This window comes from Sorex fumeus, unplaced genomic scaffold (genome assembly GCF_029834395.1).
Source record: "Sorex fumeus unplaced genomic scaffold, SorFum_2.1 ptg000080l, whole genome shotgun sequence".
Lineage (NCBI taxonomy): Eukaryota > Metazoa > Chordata > Mammalia > Eulipotyphla > Soricidae > Sorex > Sorex fumeus.
Genome location: NW_026606137.1, coordinates 4,320,995 through 4,339,238, shown reverse-complemented (window position 1 = coordinate 4,339,238; position 18,244 = coordinate 4,320,995). Strand labels below are relative to the sequence as shown.

The 18,244-nt window shown below is 42.2% G+C and overlaps 1 protein-coding gene across 1 annotated transcript in view; it reads right to left on the bottom strand.

The window, feature by feature from the left end:
- The window catches only part of EFHC1 (EF-hand domain containing 1), a 62,441-nt gene that overhangs the window by 31,243 nt on the left and 12,954 nt on the right, over positions 1-18,244 (bottom strand). Inside the window, exons 3-5 of the mRNA XM_056130620.1 lie at positions 12,514-12,801; positions 8,019-8,168; positions 6,339-6,531 (exon numbers count right to left, since the gene is read on the bottom strand). Coding sequence (XP_055986595.1) covers positions 6,339-6,531; positions 8,019-8,168; positions 12,514-12,801 — 631 coding nt within the window. The remainder of the gene's footprint in view (positions 1-6,338; positions 6,532-8,018; positions 8,169-12,513; positions 12,802-18,244) is intronic.

Below are 18,244 nucleotides of genomic sequence, written 5' to 3'. Positions count from 1 at the left end.
TTTCAATTTAATTGTTCTCATCCTGTTATTTTAGCAATTCCTTCCTCTTAATTTCTCTAGGCTAATGTATTATCTCTTTTCTAATATTTTAAAGAACATGTACCAAATATTTTAGTGTCTTTTTAAAAAAATAATAAAGTAAACTTAAACAAACATGAAAGCAAGTGACACTTTAGTTGTGCCTAGAATTTTAGGGGAATTTTGCTACAATTGGTAATAAGTATTTCCTGAAAGCACTTCCTGTTACTCATACATTATTTTAAGCTGTGTTTCTAGATTTCCAAGTAAATAAATTTGTGGTTAAATTTCAAGTGATTTCTTTGTACTTTGTCTTGCTACCAGAAAATGTGGTATATATGTAAGTACGTAATGGCTAATATTTAAAATATGTTAAGGCCATTCAGTTTTTCCTGTACTTCCTAGTTTTCTAGATGTCAAAGTGAGGGGTTGGAGCTACAGCACAGTGCGGAGGGTGTTTGCATTGTACGTGGCCGACCCGGGTTCGATTCCCAGCATCCCATATGGTCCTCCGACACTGGCAGGAGTAACTCCTGAGTGGAGAGCCAGGAGCAACCCCTGTGCATGGTTGGGTGTGACCCAAAAAAGCAAAAAAAAAAAAAGTGAGGGAGGTGGAGCGATAGCACAGCGGGTAGGGCGTTTGCCTTGCACGCGGCCGACCCGGGTTCAATTCCCAGCATCCCTTATGGTCCCCTGAACACCGCTAGGGGTAATTCCTGAGTGCAGAGCCAGGAGGAACCCCTAGGCATCACCAGGTGTGACCCAAAAAGAAAAAAAAAGATGTCAAAGTGAGAAGGAGGAGGTGGGTGCTCTACTGAAAATTTCTGAATTTCCTTGTGTCTTTTGCAGGAGTTGTTGATTCATAGGGACAAACTCTGTCCATCCTCTCTGTGAAAGAGATCAAGGGACAACTGAACGCTCAGCTGTGGGTATGGGTGACATGATGATAGTCATACTGAAGAAAGGGCAAATCATGGCTCTACAGATAGGGTTAAGGCACTCGTGTTGCAGGTGACTGATTCCAATTCAAGTCCTGGCACCACAGATGGTTCTTCAAGTATGCCAGAGGCTTCACTCCTGAGCACAGAGTCAAAGCCCCACAACACCATGGGGGGTTTCCCATCTTTCCACCCTCAAATCCAAACCAAAACCCAAACCCAAAGGGGCAAACCAGAGCAAACTAGACCTCAGTAGTGGTGATTCAACACTGAAAATAGTATTGGAGAAAAAAATGGTGTTTTTCCTTATACTGAAGATAATATAGGTTCACAGTTAATAATAAAGATAAGATGAGAAGGTCTGCCATCACAGGACCTGTGCCCAGGAGTATGCTGACTTATGGCCCAGAAATGCATTCAAAACGCTGGCAGCACTGTGGAATTCTTTGGCATATTTTTGCAAAAGAGCCCATTTAAAAAAATGTATGTTTTTAGGGTGAGGAAATGGATCAGTGATCAGAGTGCATGATTGTTGTATGGTGGGCACTGGGCTGTGGATTTTAATCCCAGTCTGTCTGTCTGTCTGTCTGTCTCTCTCTCTCTCTCACACACACAAACACACACACACACACACACTACTTCTCCCTTCCCGATTCTTGCATGTATGATGATCTCTTTATCTGTAATAATGTTTTTCATTTCAATACTTAATCTGTTCAGAATTATACTAATATCGTCTTATTTATTTCATCATTTCCTTATGCATCTTTTTTATTTTATCCATTCTTCATCCCTAAACCTCATTTTTTTTTTTTTGCTTATACAAGCACTTGTCTTGCATGTATGAGACCCTGGGTTCTTCAACCTTGGTACCACACATCATCATCATCATCATGATCATGAAATATCATCATTATCATCATGAAAACAACACAAAATTTAGGATTTGTTTGATTTCTGTTTTGCTGTGCTGGAGACTGAACACAAGACCTCATACATACAAGGCTTATGATCTGTTACTGAGTCATACCCTACTTCTGGATTTTTTTTTAACTTATTTATTTTCTTTTTTGGGCCACATCCAGTGCTGCTAAAGGGTCACTCCTGGCTCTCCAGTCAGGAATTACTCCTGGCAGTCCACAGAGAGCCCTCTGGGATGTTGGGGATCAAACCCAGTTTGACTGCAAGCAGGCAAGCAGCCTACCCATTGTCCTGTTGCTACAGCCCATTATTGTTTTTATTTTATTTTATTATTTATTTTGCTTTTTGGGTCACATCCGGCAATAAACAGGGGTTCCTCCTGGCTCTTCACTCAGGAATTACTCCTGGCAGTGCTCAGGGCTTCTTATGGGATGCTGGGAATCGAACCCGGGTCGGCCATGTGCAAGGCCAACGCCCTACCCACTGTGCTATCGCCTCAGCCCCCCATTTTTGTTTTTAATTTCACCACCACTCCTCTTATGTCATTACTGCCCTATATTTAATTCTACATTAATATTTTTAACCCCCACAAACACAGCATGGCTAAGTTCACAGATCATAGATCATCCTGTTATTCGTCAATTGCCTGGAGCAGGCCCCAGTAACGTCTCCTTCATCCTATCCCTGAGAGTATATTCAAGGCTCTTTAGGAGAATGAGACCCATCATTGTTACTGGTATTTGGCATATTGGGTGCGCCACGGGAAGTTTGCCAGACTCTGCCGTGTGTGGCTAAAAGTTACGGGCCGCCGAGAAGGACAAACGGGTTCAGGGCCTCACACTCTTTGATGTCCTTTTAAAAGCCATTTTTTTTTAGGCTTCCATAAGCGGCGTGGGAGAAGTGGAATGGCTAAGTTAATATCATAAATTTAATTTACCCACAATCCTTTTCTTTATTCATCGCTTCAGATTGCTTTCAGATCTTTTAGAATTATTTTCTATTAAAGTATATTCTATACCAAAGTTTCTCAACCATTTTTTGATCCACTGCCCACTCCAACCATATTTCCTATTTCCGTCCTCTGCCCCACCATCCTATCTGAATGAAGGTATCGTTTTGATAAGTGTACATATTTAGAGTGTACCATTTTGATATTTTTCACACACGTTTCTATGTAGAAAAAAATGAAATCAAAGTATGAACCCAGTCTAAAGGACAATTAACTACCTTTCAGAACCTAGTATCTTGGGCTTGGGTTCAACTGATTTTTGGTGAAACAAATATCCTTCATTTCCTTTATACTCACCAAATATTTGAAGCCAGCGATTACCTTCAACAGACAAAAAAATGCTTAGATTCCTAATGTTTTAACTCCATTCATCATAAAAATACTATTTCAACTCATTCTAATGCCTTAAAAAGGCCCTGCAAGGGAGGACTTTTGAAAGACAGTAAAGTGTAATTTCCTATCATAACACAAACTTACAATCTACTCAGTTTCTTGAACAGCCCCAAAACATACCGAACTTGAGCCTGATTCTGAACCTTTGCTCTTGTTCTCTATAAACGCTCTTCCCCTTTCTCTTCTGCTATTATAAATCTGCTTTCAATGCCAGCTATTCCACAAAGCCCTTTTTAAGTCATTCTCGCTCACATCTCTTCTTCTGAATTGGGTCTACATGACATAACCAACTGTATAATTGGAATAATCTTAGTAAACTTGTATTATTGTTTAACAGTGTTTTGTATATATATGCCTTATCTCCCCGGTTACTAGAAGTGGCTGCAGGCAGGGATTCCAGGACTGGGAGTTCCGTTTTCATTTTTATCCTTTACATCATGCAGTTACCATGTCACTGTCACTGTCACTGTCCTCCCGCTGTTCATCAATTTTGCTCCAGCGGGCCCAGTAACATCTCCATTGGAGACGCTGTTGTTACTGTTTGGCATATCGAATACGTCACGGGGGGCTTGCCAGGCCCTGCCGTGCGGGCGAGATACTCTCGGTAGCTTGCCGGGCTCTCCGAGAGGGGCGGAGGAATCGAACTCGGGTCGGCCATGTTGGCTGCGTGCAAGGCAAACGCCCTACCGCTGTGCTATCGCTCCAGCAGTTACCACAGGAGATAGTTAACATCTGTTGAGTTAAATCTAATAAGATCATCATTCGATAAATAAACCTATTTATTCCGTGGTTCTAGTCAAAGGAATTATTTAGCTGATGGGAACTTCACATTTCTTTTTTTTTTTTTGTCCTTCTGATGCATTTTTAAAAATGTTTTTGGGACTGTACCCAGCAACACTCAGGTGTTACTCTTGGCTCTGCACTCAGGACTCACTCCTGGCAGAACTTAGGGGACCATCTGGGATGCCAGGAATTAAACTCTGGTTGGCCACTTGCACGGCAAGTACCCAACCTGCTGTAATCTCTTTGGGCCCCTCTGATGCATCATTAACAACAACTTTTAAAAACAGAGACGCTTTTACCCACTAAAAGAACCCTACATATGGGACCAGTCTCTCTCTTCATCATATGCCTCTGATAAAAAAATGTTTTTAATTTGGGAAGTAATACAAAATGATGGTTACACTTTGAAAAATTTAAAGAGAGGTCATACTGATATGGCGCAGACAAACAGGGACCCTGAGCTTTTAAGATTCCGCCTTAGTCAGACCATTCAAATGCCACCCTGGATACAGTCCCATTCTGCCTTTTAAATCTACTGCAAAACACACTGTTTATTAGCTTCAAATGGTAGGAATTTCAGGCTCATTTAAGTCTCACAAAGCCAAAATTAGTACATTAGTTCCAGTGTTTTGGAACCCTAGGAGAATTCTATTGGAAGCTAAACATAAAAATATGTTAGGCACCAGCCAGATAAGCTGCTCAGAGAGGGCACAGATCCAGTTGTTATTACCTGAGAATGCAATCTGTGCTAGCAATTATTCTAATCCTAAGATGATTTTTTAAAAGATAGCGCTCTCTTTTAAAACGATATTTACTCCCCCTTGCATAATCTCATTCTTCCTCACCCTCAGATACAACCATTCTAATGTGCAGCATCTTAATTGTGTGTTTAATGCACTATTTTGCATGTGTCTTACTTTAAATGCTATGACACATCTTATTCACTTCCTATTTTCCACACATCTGTTTGAAAGATGCACCCATTAGCCTTCTTGTATATTTTGTTTATTGTTTCTATTAAGCATCTTTAAGATACGTCTTAACTTTTTTTAAGTCCATTTCCCACGGATGAAAATCTCCACCTCTGTCCTAAGTAACAATGTGTTTTTAAAAAACACTACGCAAGTCAAGCAGGCCGTGTGGACAAGATGAATTTAGCTTCAGACTGTTTGTTTCTGACCTCTAATCTCAGTTTGCTTATTAATTCTCACACACTCCTCTTGCTTAATACCTCGAATTTCTTACTGCCAAAGTTCCAAAATACACAGTAAAAAGAAAAAAAAATCAGTGAAATTATGTAGAGTTCTGTCAGCCACCCAAACTTAAAAGCTGTCACTGTATGTGAGCAATGTGATGTTTTTATAAGAGAAAATACTGGAACAACTGAGTCAATGACTAAAGCAAGCTGAGAAATATTTCCCAGAGAAATATTGACAGATGTCAGGAATTCATTGCATTTTACTGCATTCTCACCCGCCGCCAGGCCATCCGGTGATTTTGCACCAAAAAGAAAGAGCAGGGGGCTGGCACAATGGGGCCCCATCCCTAGGAATCATGAATATTCGTCATCATCGAAGATAGAAACTTCCTGACTAGGAAGTATTTAAAGTGAGATGCAAAGTAAGAAAAGGGTAAACTCTCTCTCTAAATTAAAACAGACTTGCTTCAGAAATGCATTAAAAACCTGATACTTGAACTGCTTCACTCCACTGGGATGGTAGTGGCACTCAGTGGTTGAGCACTGGCCTTGCATGGATGATGCTTTGGGTTCAATCCCAGCTCCACAAAATAAATAAAAATGTTTAATTGCTTCAGTTCAAAAGTCTTTCCAACTCCATACTTTTGTTTTGGAGTCACGGCAATGCTCAAGGGTTACTCCTGGCTTTGCACTCGGAGTTCACTCCTGGTGGGTCTGGGGATCCATGTGTGGTGTGAAAGATTGATCCCAGGTCTGCCTCATGCAAGGCGAGTGCCCTACACACTGTATTATCACTCCAGTCCCTTCCTCCATACTTTAAATGAATCTCCCACTGCTGTTTGGTTTTCTTTCCTTGAGCTGGGTATCAGTCATCTCCACCGACCATTTCAGTGGCAGCCCTGGACTGAGTGGCAAGTCAAAGAGGGAGGTAATGGAAACACCATTTTTGGAGAACCAGTTTTGGAGAAAACAGCAGAAGCCTCCTGAGTGTAAGGGGAATGACCACACTGAAGAATGGCTTGGCAATGGGGGTGGGAAAAAGCCCCAAATAACAGAAGATAGACGGACTCAAACATACTTCCATTATCCACCAAAGTCTTGGGGATACGCTGGCGGTTCATCAGGAGGGGGAAGGGATCTCGTCCATCATTCCGCTCATGCACCTCTCGAATATCAACGGTATCATCCATGAGATAGTAATGGATGATGTAGTTCCGACATTCACCAAACATGCTGTCTGTGTCATCCCAGATGGCATAGAATCGAAGAACCTTTGAGAAATTAAAAAAGCGACTCAAGAATTCAAGTACAGAGTTCAACTTCACGAAGTCTGGCAGTTATATGTTAGACAATAATGGACAGATAAGCTCAAAAGACCATGAAGTAATCTGTTGGTTAGAAAAAAAATCTTCACCAAAGATACAAAAACATTTAAAATTATAGAGCAGATGTCCAGTTGTCAACAACTGGAAAGTATTCATCAATATGCTTATAAGTTTGTACTGAGAAAATATTCACTTTGATCCAAAATATTAGTCAGTGAAAACGAAGCTAAATTAAATGTGCACTGGGTCCTTTATTTTGTGGATTGTATGTATTAATAAAGTTACACAGTTTATACAAAGTAAGTCCGAAAGAATTTTTCATTTTTAGCTCCATCAACACATTTCTTTTAGTAAAGTCAACAATACAACTAATAAATGATGTCTAAAAAGAACGTCCTTAGAGAAAAAACAGCAAAGCAACATTGTGGATGAGCTCTTGTGTCTTTTCCCTTAATACAAAAAGGAAGAGCTGCAGATCTGTCTCTACAAATCAGCCCACAGGGACAAGACAGGAAAGTTTGTAACACCGTTGGAAAATATCCAGAACATTCTGTACTCATACCTTCACATAAAATTGAGTAAGTAATCTACAATGGGATTACTATGAAATAAATATTTTAGCGTTAGAAACTTCCATGTATGCAATAACTTTGAAATTTCCCAATAATTCATTTGAGGCTCCCCAAAGAATTTCACGAGATTAACATATACGTGGGAAAAGCAGCTGTCGGCTGAAATTTTAAAATCAGGACAAAAAGGAAAGAGGTTGGGGGGGAGGGGGAGGAATCTGGGGACAGTTGTGCTGGGAAATACACTGGTGGAACGATGGGTGTCGACATACTGTACGACTGAACCCCAATCATAAATGGCTTTGCAAGAGTCTAGTTCACAGTGATCCAATAAAAAAGTTAAAAAAATAAATGAGAGGCCTGCAGAGATAACATGGAGATAGAGATTAAGGCGCTTGCCTGGTATGCCTGGGACTCTGGTTCACACCACATGGTCCCCTGAGAACTGCTAAGAGCGACTTCAGAGAGGCGGAAATAAAGCAAATGGAGCTCAGAAATTCTTTTAATACTTAACTGGCTTTGTTGTCAGGGATGGGGGTGCAGTGCCAAAGTACATGTCCTACACACATGAGTTTGATTCCTGGAAACACACACACACACACACACACACACACACACACACACACCCCTTGGCAGAATTCAAGACATTCAAGACTACCCCATCTTCTTTGGATCTCCAATATTAAATTTAGGCATTCCTAATACCTCTAACGTTGGACAAAAATCAGAACAATAACACTATCATCTACATGATTAAAACGTATATGTTATGCTTCAAAACATACTTCTATCAAGTTAGCTTGTAACGTAACACGTGCCTCATGTGGAAACCGAGTAAACTTCTGTGGTGCCAGGGCCACTTACTTGTTTGTCAAAGGTGAGAAACTGCTTGAGTGGATCGAAGTCTGTTGGAGTGACATACTTACGAAGAGGCTGTTTGCGGAGTTCGGTGTAAGGGTCGAGGACCATCGTCTCTGGTGGATTTAGCTCAATTCCTTGACTCTCCAAAAATACCTAAGTAATCCAAAAATTGAATGTTCATCTTGAACTTCTTAATGTTATCACATTTCTGGTACAAAAATAAATGTCACTATAATTTCTCTGTCGTCCAAATTAAACAATTAGTTTACAGCTTGATGGTCCAACTAACCCAACTCTATGATGCCAGTAATAATTAATAATCACCTCCAATGTTCCACATTATAAAATGATATGCAATATCAATGCAGACCAATTCAGTTTAATTAGGGAATTTAAAATAGTTGATTGAGGGTTGTTTACATTCTCACTCTTAAACAGAAACCATGATTTCAACATGTGACTTAAAATCAGGTATGACAGCTAACTGCACAAAGGCAAAGTCAAGCTGGTATCAAATTTCTGATATTTAACCTTAAATACTGATTAATTCTTCTCTCAGCTGGAGCGATAGCACAACGGTAGGGCGTTTGCCTTGCACGAGGCTGGCCCGGCTGAGCTGGGTTTGATTCCTCCACCCCTTTTGGAGAGCCCGGCAAGCTACTGAGAGTATCTTGCTGCACGGCAAAGCCTGGCAAGCTACCTGTGACATATTCGATATGCCAAACACAGTAACAAGAAGTCTCAAAATGGAGATGTTACTGGTGCCCACTCGAGCAAATCCATGAACAACAGGAGGACAGTGCTAGAGTGCTAATTCTTCTCCACTGTTACTTTTTTGTTTTTGTTTTCTTTTTTCCACTGCTATCTTAGATTTAAAAAAAAAGATTTTAGCAAATTAGGATGGACAAATTATTTAATTTATTTATTGGCCTGCTGGGTCACACCCAGTGATGCTCACGGGTTACTCCTGGCTCTGCACTCAGAAATTACTCGTGGTGTTGCTTGGGGGGATAACATGGGATGCCAGGGATTAAACCCAGGTCAGCCGCATGAAAGGCAAATGCCCTACCAGCCGTATTATCTCTCCAGGCCCCCAAAAGGGCACATAAGTGATGTGATCTCACCACAAAAAAGGGGAAAAGAAGAAAAAAGGGAGGAAAAAAAAGAAGAAAAAATGGGGGGAAAGTTAAATCACCTGAATTTGATATAATCTCAAATTTTTCTAAATACAAATAAGTATGATTTTATTTTTAGAATCATATCGCTTAAATGGCGCCGTGTAATCCCATCAGCGGCCAAGACTCAGAGACTATAAAATCCAGATCCCGGACGAGAGCAGTGCAGTCTTTGCCCCCGCGCCTGGGTGTCCCTCGCCGGGACCCCTTGGAGGAGAGCGGGTCGAGCTTTCCTCCCCGCCCCGACCAGGGCTCCGGCAGCCGAAGACCTCCAGGACCAGCCACCACCATGCTGAGACCACTCTCCGCACACATGAAGGTACTGGCAGAGGGACAAAGCCACGCGGGTTCTGGGGCCGAGACCTCCAAGCCTACTCGAATTGGAGTCGAGCATCTTCCACCCAGATCCTCCAAATTCCAGTAGGCGGGGGTCACACCCACCACCTGGCCCCCTGGCGCCGTGTAATCCCATCAGTGGCCAAGACTCAGAGACTATAAAATCTAGATCCCGGAACCGCGCGGCCGCATTTGCGGCCGCGCGACATCTTATCAGAACTTTTCTTTATGACATCTTATTGTCTCATTCCTACTTTGGACAAACTTGCAGGCTATCGAATGTAGCCTGCCCACAGGGCAGAGTCTGGCAAACTCCCCGTGGCCTACCAAATATGCCAAATACCAGTAACAATGATGGGTCTCATTCTCCTAAAGAGCCGTGAATATATTCTCAGGGCTAGGATGAAAGAGACGTTACTGGGGCCTGATCGAGGCAATCGACGATTAACAGGATGATGAAATGAAAATGAATGAAATCGCTTAAATGCAATTTCTTCTTTATAGCACCACAGGAAAGTATTTTTTTTGGAAATAACGATCTCAAGGGGTCTATTTATATTGAGGAATGATGATTAACCCTAAAATCTGGGTTTCTAGAAGATACTCTCGGTTATGCTTTTGGAAAATTCGATAGAAAATATACAGAATTGCAAGAACAACATATTTGGACTCCAGTATTAGCTCTGCAGCTAGCGAGCTTGGGAGCTAGCGAGCTTGGGATCTTAGTATTCACGTTTTAGTAGGTAGTCCACAACATCTTTTCGATATTAAAATATTCTGATCAGAACATCTTTGAAAACTCCTGAGGTGGAGTTCATGACCAGCCATAAAAATCTGCCCTTCCCCGAGATGGCTATTCGTGTAGCTGGATTACTCAGTGAGATATTTAACAGGTATCCTGTTCCTTTTTGCTGCTTCAGCAGATAACCAGGTCCTCTTCTGTCCTCACTCTAGGGGGTTGGGAAGAATGTAAAAGATTCCTGAAGTGGACTGTTCTTCCCTCTCTTAGAAAAGCTGAAGCTTCTAGAAGAGATTGTTTCAAAGTGTTCCAGAAGGAGAGGGAATGTCTTTGAGGACAAGAGGAGACCACGGGAAAACGCCTCCCAGACTGGAAAACAAGACACAGGTTGGAGGGTGTCAGAAGAACCAGGATCTGTTTCTCTGTGCTCCCTGGAAGTGCCGGGGTACCACGGACACTCGGTCTCGGGGATTCCGCTCAGCCTGAGAGCGCACATCAAGGGGAGGGACGTGGGTCACTGGGCAACCTGTGGACACTGCCTGTGAGATGCCTTTTAGATCTGGGGGCACCACTGCTTCCTCATTCTTAGGACTTGACATCTTTGGCAAAGTTGAGGGTGAAGAGAAACACCAGCAAGTTGGACTGTGGCTTGAGAAGGTTTTTAGTGGTTATTACTTTTTAAATTTTTTTTATTAAGAGACTGTGATTTATAAAGTTATTCATAGTTGCATTTTAGGCATACCATGTTCCAACACCGGAAGCGGTGTTAAATTCCCACCATTAGTGAACCCAGATTCCCTCCCACCGGCCCCCATCTCCTAGCCTGCTCCTTGGTAGGTGCATTTTTTTTTTTTTTTTTTTTTTTTTTGCTTTTTGGGTGTCACACCCGGCAATGCACAGGGTTTACTCCTGACTCTGCACTCAGGAATTACCCCTGGTGGTGCTCAGGGGACCATATGGGATGCTGGGAATCGAACCCGGGTTGTCTGTGTGCAAGGTAAATGCCCTACCCACTGTGCTATCGCTCCAGCCCCTCCACTTGTTTTTTAAATTCTTTTGTTTTAGGGGGACCACACCCAGGGATGCTCAAAGGTTACTACAGGCTCTGACCTCAGGAAGTACTCCTGGTGGTGCACAGGGGACCATGTGGGAGCAAACCTGGGTTAACCATGTGCAAGGCGATTGCCCTACCCAGTGTACTAGCTCCCTGGCCCCAACTATTTGCATTGGCAAGTCAAATGCTTTCCTTCTTTTCTCTCTCTCTTTATTTCTTTTCTTTCTTTCCTGTCTTTCTTTTCTTCCTTCCTTCCTTCCTTCCTTCCTTCCTTCCTTCCTTCCTTCCTTCCTTTCTTCTTAGGACTCATCCTATAGGGCTTGAAAATCATTCCTAGTTCAGGAGTCCCTCCGAGAGTGTTGGGGGGCCATGCAGTATTGGGATTAGCTCCTACAGCCAAGAATGAGCTCTGACCCTTTGGGCTGTCTCTCTGCTCTGTGGACTGGATTCTTATCAAATGAATTAATCTCTGGTAATCAGAATTTAATTTTATTTGAGTGGATTTGCATCATTGGGCTGGAGCGATAGCACAGCGGGTAGGGCATTTGCCTCGCACGCGGCTGACCAGGCTGACCTGGGTTCAATTCCTCCGCCCCTCTCGGAGAGCCCGGCAAGCTACCGAGATATCTCTCTCTCACGGCAAAGCCTAACAAGCTACCCGTGACGTATTCGAGATGCCAAACACAGTAACAACAAGCCTCACAATGGAGACGTTACTGGGCCCGCTGGAGAAAATCGATGAACAACAGGAGGACAGTGACAGTGACAGTGGATTTACATCAATATAAATTGAAAAAATGATATTTTTTTACTACATAGCTCGTAATAGTACATACTATAACAACCCACATACAATCCATATGGGAAAAATTACCCTAATAAGTAAAATGAACTTGAAGTAGAATGATGACTCAGCATAATTTTCAAAAACAGATACAATGGCCGACGCACAGCAACTAAGTGCTGTTTTACAGAACTGAGTTCACCAGGGCAGGAGGGGTGGGGAGGGTAGTTTGAGGGTGCAGGAGGACGCTGAGACAATGGTGGAGATTAGGGAATACTCTGATGGGCGTGTGATGCTGGAACACTGTATACGTGAAAGCCTTAATTAATAGCAATGCAAATCACTGTGCCTAAAATGTAAAAAAACAGACAGACAAAAAAAAAACACCAAACAAACCAGATATATCATACCTTTGTGAACTGGTCACAATCAACAATGCGGAAAGTCTTGCCATAAATCGTGATGTTTATTCCTCTATTTAGATCTTTCCAGTGGTAATGGTCTCCCTGGTCATTCTTGGGTAGCCGCTGGCGTTTGATTAACTTGCCCTGAGGAATCCCAGAGTTTTCCACAAGAGGTTCCATGACGGACATGCTGTCATCTTCCAGGTAGTAGTAAATGTTCACTTGACGGATTCTGTAATGTTCCTCAGAGGACATAGGAACATCTTCTTGGAAATAAGCACTGAATTTCAGCACCTACATAAAAGGAAGGAGAAATAGCATTATGGTAATTTTCCATACAGAAAAACAGTAATACACTCCTATCAAGAGGACCACTGGGCCCTGGGTCACCCCCACTCCTATCCAGTCAACAGCACTTAGGGAGACTCCAAAGCAGGCAACAATAAAGATCAAGTTCATGGAGGCAGAGAATACAATGCGGATTCCAGGCGGGACGTGGAGGTGAATTGAGATGGAGGATGAAACACTTTTCAAATAGCAAAACAGAAGAAGATTCAACCAAGGGTGGGGGGGGGTCTAGCGAAAGCAATGAAAAGGAATCTCATTTTCTCGTAATTGATACTTACATTTCAAATATTTTTCCATAAAAGTTACATAATGAGAATTGTTCAGGATAAAGTAGTAGAAGTGTTAAAAGCATGGGAAAATAAACTTGAGACTTAATTATAACACAACAGTTAACAATATGTTAATAGTTAATACCTGAAGTGATAAAGCGTGCTGGGTGGTGGCGGGCGGCCCTCCTAGGTTCGAGCCCTGGCAAGCCATGGGTACGGTCCCCCTGTCCTGCCAGGAGTGACCGCCGAGCACCGCCCCCAAACAAACAGAACATATCTTTCCAATTTAATTTCTTCTCAGACGAAAGCAAAGTGTAAGATACTTCATTAGGCAGTCACCTAAATGTGAGGGACTGAATGAAAGAAAAAGACAAAAACGGTTCCAGTTTCCAGCTTACACTACCAGGCAAGACCGTGCTGAAGAGGCAGGGCAGGTCCTGACGACAGAGAAGGGAGCTATGTGAGAGTGCTCCTGGGGTGTTTATTGTCAAGGCTGCAGAAAACAGAGGAGTAAACACAGAACCCTGCACAGAATACCAATGAGAAGAGCACTGGAGAAACCAGCAACCATCTAGAGGACATTCTCCACTGCAGGGAAGTGATGGGCAGTGCACAAGCTCTTACAGCACGCTTAGAACATCCACAAGGAGGGGTAGGAGTGCAGAGACAGCCAAAGTGCTGAGCTCTGCCCAGGCGTAAGCTGGAGGCAACCCAAAAACCCGCATCACAACGTTGGGACTCCACCCTTACAGAACTCAGGCTGGAGGCAGGAAATAGAAGGGACGAGTTATCCAGGGCCAACATTTACAGCACAGATAACCCTGGCCTGCGGCTGCCCCCTGCAAACCACAAAAGGCTCACAAGAGTCCTTTGTGAACCTGAAATAGCCCAGGCTGTGGGCAAGCCCCACCATTCCACACCCGGGGCAGGGCAAAGGGGAGCTTAGGACATCTTCCAGCCCCAGCTGAATTCAAGGCAACTCCCACCTGCTTCTCCTCTGATTGCAGGCTACCCAGTAAAAACCGAGATTTAGAAAAGAGATCCTTTGTTGAGGTCAAGGAAAACAAGCATCGAACCTACCATTGCCTGCTAACATGCTGAATGAAATGAATTTTCAAACAAAACTATTCTATCCAGCTAAATTAACACTCAGATTCAAAGGGACGGTGAAATGCTTTACAAATAGCAGCTGAAGAAGTTCACTGTTATGAAACCAGCTCTGGGGAAAACACTAAATGATCTCCTGTAAAAGATAAAGAAACCCGACCTGGAGAGTATCTGTCCTTGGCATCTATCCCAAAATACTAAAAACATGCAGTGTGAGAAAGGGAAAGAGTAATACTGGAGTCTCGGATGATGTGCTCGAGGGTCAAGTACTTTGAACTTAAGAAAGATACAGATTCAAAACAGCCCAGGCAAACTGGATGGTAATCTCAAGACAAACATTCGTAGGCAACCCCAAAGAGAAGAGCAAACAGAACCTGATCAGTACATAAAAGGCATTTATCAATGTACAGGAGAAGAAAATAAAAGGAAATAAAGATATCAATATTAATGTATCAATGGACAGGAGACGTAAAATATCTCCACAGACACCCAGAATCCACATTGAAAATGGCAACATATTCCTTTATTTCAATATTTTCACTTAATATCAATGGTCTTGATTCACCAATCAAAAGGCAGGGTGTGGCTAGATCAGAAAACCATCAGAACCCATCCTTCTGCTTCTTATGAAAGACACACCTGAACTATCATGAAAAGCAGGCTCAAAGGCTAAAGAACGACCACATAAAGACTAGTCTAACATATATGTATACATACATATATGTCATATGTATATCAGATAAACATGTATCAGACTTAAACTTCACATTGAAAGATTACATAAGGGAGAGAAACGGCCACTACATATTGATCAAAAGATCTACACAGAAAAATGACATATATACTGTAAACATATACTATACATCATTAACATATCTACTGTCAAACATATATACAGAGACATATACATACATACACGCACATATATGTAAAGAAGCATAAACATATACGTAGCAACTATTAACAGGCCTGAAGAACGCAGCTGACAAGACAACAGTAGGAGAATTTAACATCTGCCGCTCACTGTTAGATAAATGAACCAGATTAAAAATTAGTATGAAAGCAGCAGCCTTGGGAAACGAAGATGGAAGAGACAAGCTTAACAGACAGGCATAGGGCTCGCCGCGCCCCCAAGACACTTTTCTCTGGTGCACACAAAACATTTCCTAGATAGGCCACGTGCTGGAAAACACACACAAGTGTCCATAAAAATCAAGAAGATAAAAACCGTATCAAGTGTCTTCTAAGAACTCTCTGCTTTGAAGACGGAAGGGAACCACAAACTCAAAAGCTAGAAATAACTCAAACACTTGGAAATTAAACAACATACTGTGGAGCAACCGGTCAAAAATGAAATAAAAGCATACAGGTCCCTTGGGGCTGGAGCGATAGCACAGCGGGTAGGGAGTTTGCCTTGCACGCGGCCGACCGGGGTTCGATTCCCAGCATCCCATATGGTCTCCTGAGCACCGCCAGGAGTAACTCCTGAGTGCAGAGCCAGGAGTAACCCCTGAGGATCACCGGGTGTGACTCAAAAGCCAAAAAAAAAATGGGTCTAGGGAGATAGTACAGAGAGTAGGACACTTGCCTTGCGTGCATCTAAAGAAGGTAAGTATATGAAGTAGGAAAGAAAAAAAAAGGTACATATATGGAGCAGAACAAGAAAAACCTCTTCAACAAACAGTGCTGAGAAAACTGGTTACCCACACGCAAAAACATGAATCCATACTCCCTATCTCACTTATATACACACGTTTATTCAAAATGGATCAAAAAATCTCAATATTAGACCACAAAATATACTGAGATAAACATAGGTATAATTCTTCAGAATACTGTCTTTAGCAACATCTTCTATGATTCAATGACACTGGTAAAGAAATAAAACCATAAATTAATAGACACATCAAACTGGAGCGATAGCACAGCGGGTAGGGCGTTTGTCTTGCATGCAGCCAACCTGGCTGACCCGAGTTCGATTCCTCCGCCACTATTGGAGAGCCCTGCAAGCTACCGAGAGTATCTCACCCACACGGCGAAGCCTGACAAGCTCCCTGTGACGTACTCGATATGCCAGACACAGTTACAACAAGTCTCACAATGGAGACGTTACGGGGCCAGCTCGAGCAAATCAATGAAAAAACGGGAGGACAGTGCTTTTAAAATTAAGAGTTTCTTTGCTGTGAAAGAAACAATTGCTGAAATAAAAGACCATACTGAGTGGGAGAAAATGTTCAACAATACACATATGAACAAAGGGCTAATAGGCCAGGATATAGAAAGCACTCACAAAACTCAACAAGGACGAGGAAGCTCTCGAAACCTGGGGAGAGGAACTGAAGGAACTGAGAAAAAAAAAATATCAATGTAAACATAGCTGGCCAACAGGCATACGCAATAATGTTATCACTATTAGGAAATGCAATCAAAATGACACCGGGTGACACCTCACATCGTGAAAATCACCAATCAAAACAGCTGGAAACAATCAGTGCCATTGGGCTGTGTTGAGAAAGAAGCCCTCATCTGCTGTTAGTGAGACTTTGGTTCAACCTCTATGAAAAACAGTATGAGGACTTTAAAAAAAATTAAAAATAGCTATTCATTGGGTGCTTATTGCTCCCTATGAATTTCAGGAGTGTTTGCTCCATTTCTTTGAAGAATGTCATGGGTATCGTTATAGGGATCGCATTGAATTTGTACAATGCTTTGGGCAGTATTGCCATTTTGACAATGTTAATCCTCCCGATCCACGAGCAGGGGATGTCTTTCCATTTCCTCGTGTCCTCTTTTATTTCCTGAAGTAGCGTTTTGTAGTTTTCTTTGTACAGGTCTTTTATGTCCTTAGTTAAGCTGATTCCTAGGTACTTGATTTTCTGGGGCACAACTGTGAACGGGATTGTTTTTTTTTTTTATGTCACTTTCTTCTCTCTCATTATTTGCATATAGGAAAGCCATGGACTTTTGGGTATTGATTTTATAGCCTGCAACTTTACTATACAAGTCTACTGTTTCTAGGAGTTTCTTGGTAGAGGTTTTCAGGTTCTCTAAGTATAGTATCATATCATCTGCGAATAGTGAGAGCTTGATTTCTTCCTTTCCTACCTGAATGCCCTTAATATCTTTTTCTTGCCTAATCACTATTGCAAGTACTTCCAGTATTATATTGAACAGCAGTGGAGAGAGTGGGCATCCTGTCTCGTCCCTGGTCTTAGAGGGAAGGCTCTCAGTTTTTCCCCATTGAGGATGATGCTTGCTGTAGGCTTGCGGTAGATGGCTTTAACTATATTGAGGAAAGTTCACTCTATACCCTTTTTGGTGAGGATTTTCATCATAAACGGGTGCTGGCACTTGTCAAATGCTTTCTCTGCATCTACTGATATGATCATATGCTTTTTATCTTTTCTTTTGTTCTTGGGAAAAAGAAAATGGGAGGAATCAACCCCCCCCCCCAAACTCTACTAAAAAGCAATAAAAATTAAAACAGCATGGTACTGGAACAAAGGCAGAGCCAGAGACTAATGGAACAGGGTTGAATATACTGACACCTCCCCCCAAATATATGATCATCTAATCTTTGATAAGGGATCAAGAAATGTGAAGTGGAACAAGGAAAGCCTCTTTAACAAATTGTGCTGGCAAAACTGGACAGCTACATGCAAAAAAAAAAAAGGGCTCAGATCTCTACCTACCACCATGCACAAAAGTAAGATCAAAATGGGTTAAAGATCTCAACATCAGACCAGAATCCATAAGGTACAAGACAGACATAGGAAGACTGCACTCATCTGGGGAATATAAAGTAACAGAATGGGAGTCGAACACCCAAGAATAGTTGAGATAAGTACCAGGAGTTCTGCTCCATGGCTTGGAAGCTGGCAGCACATGCTGGGGGAAAAGGCAGCTGAGATAGAGATGGGAACACCAAGTAAAGGATGTTTGGAGGACTTGCTTGGGATGCAAGATGCGTGCTGAAAGTAGACCAAACAAGATGGCCACTCAATACCTCTATT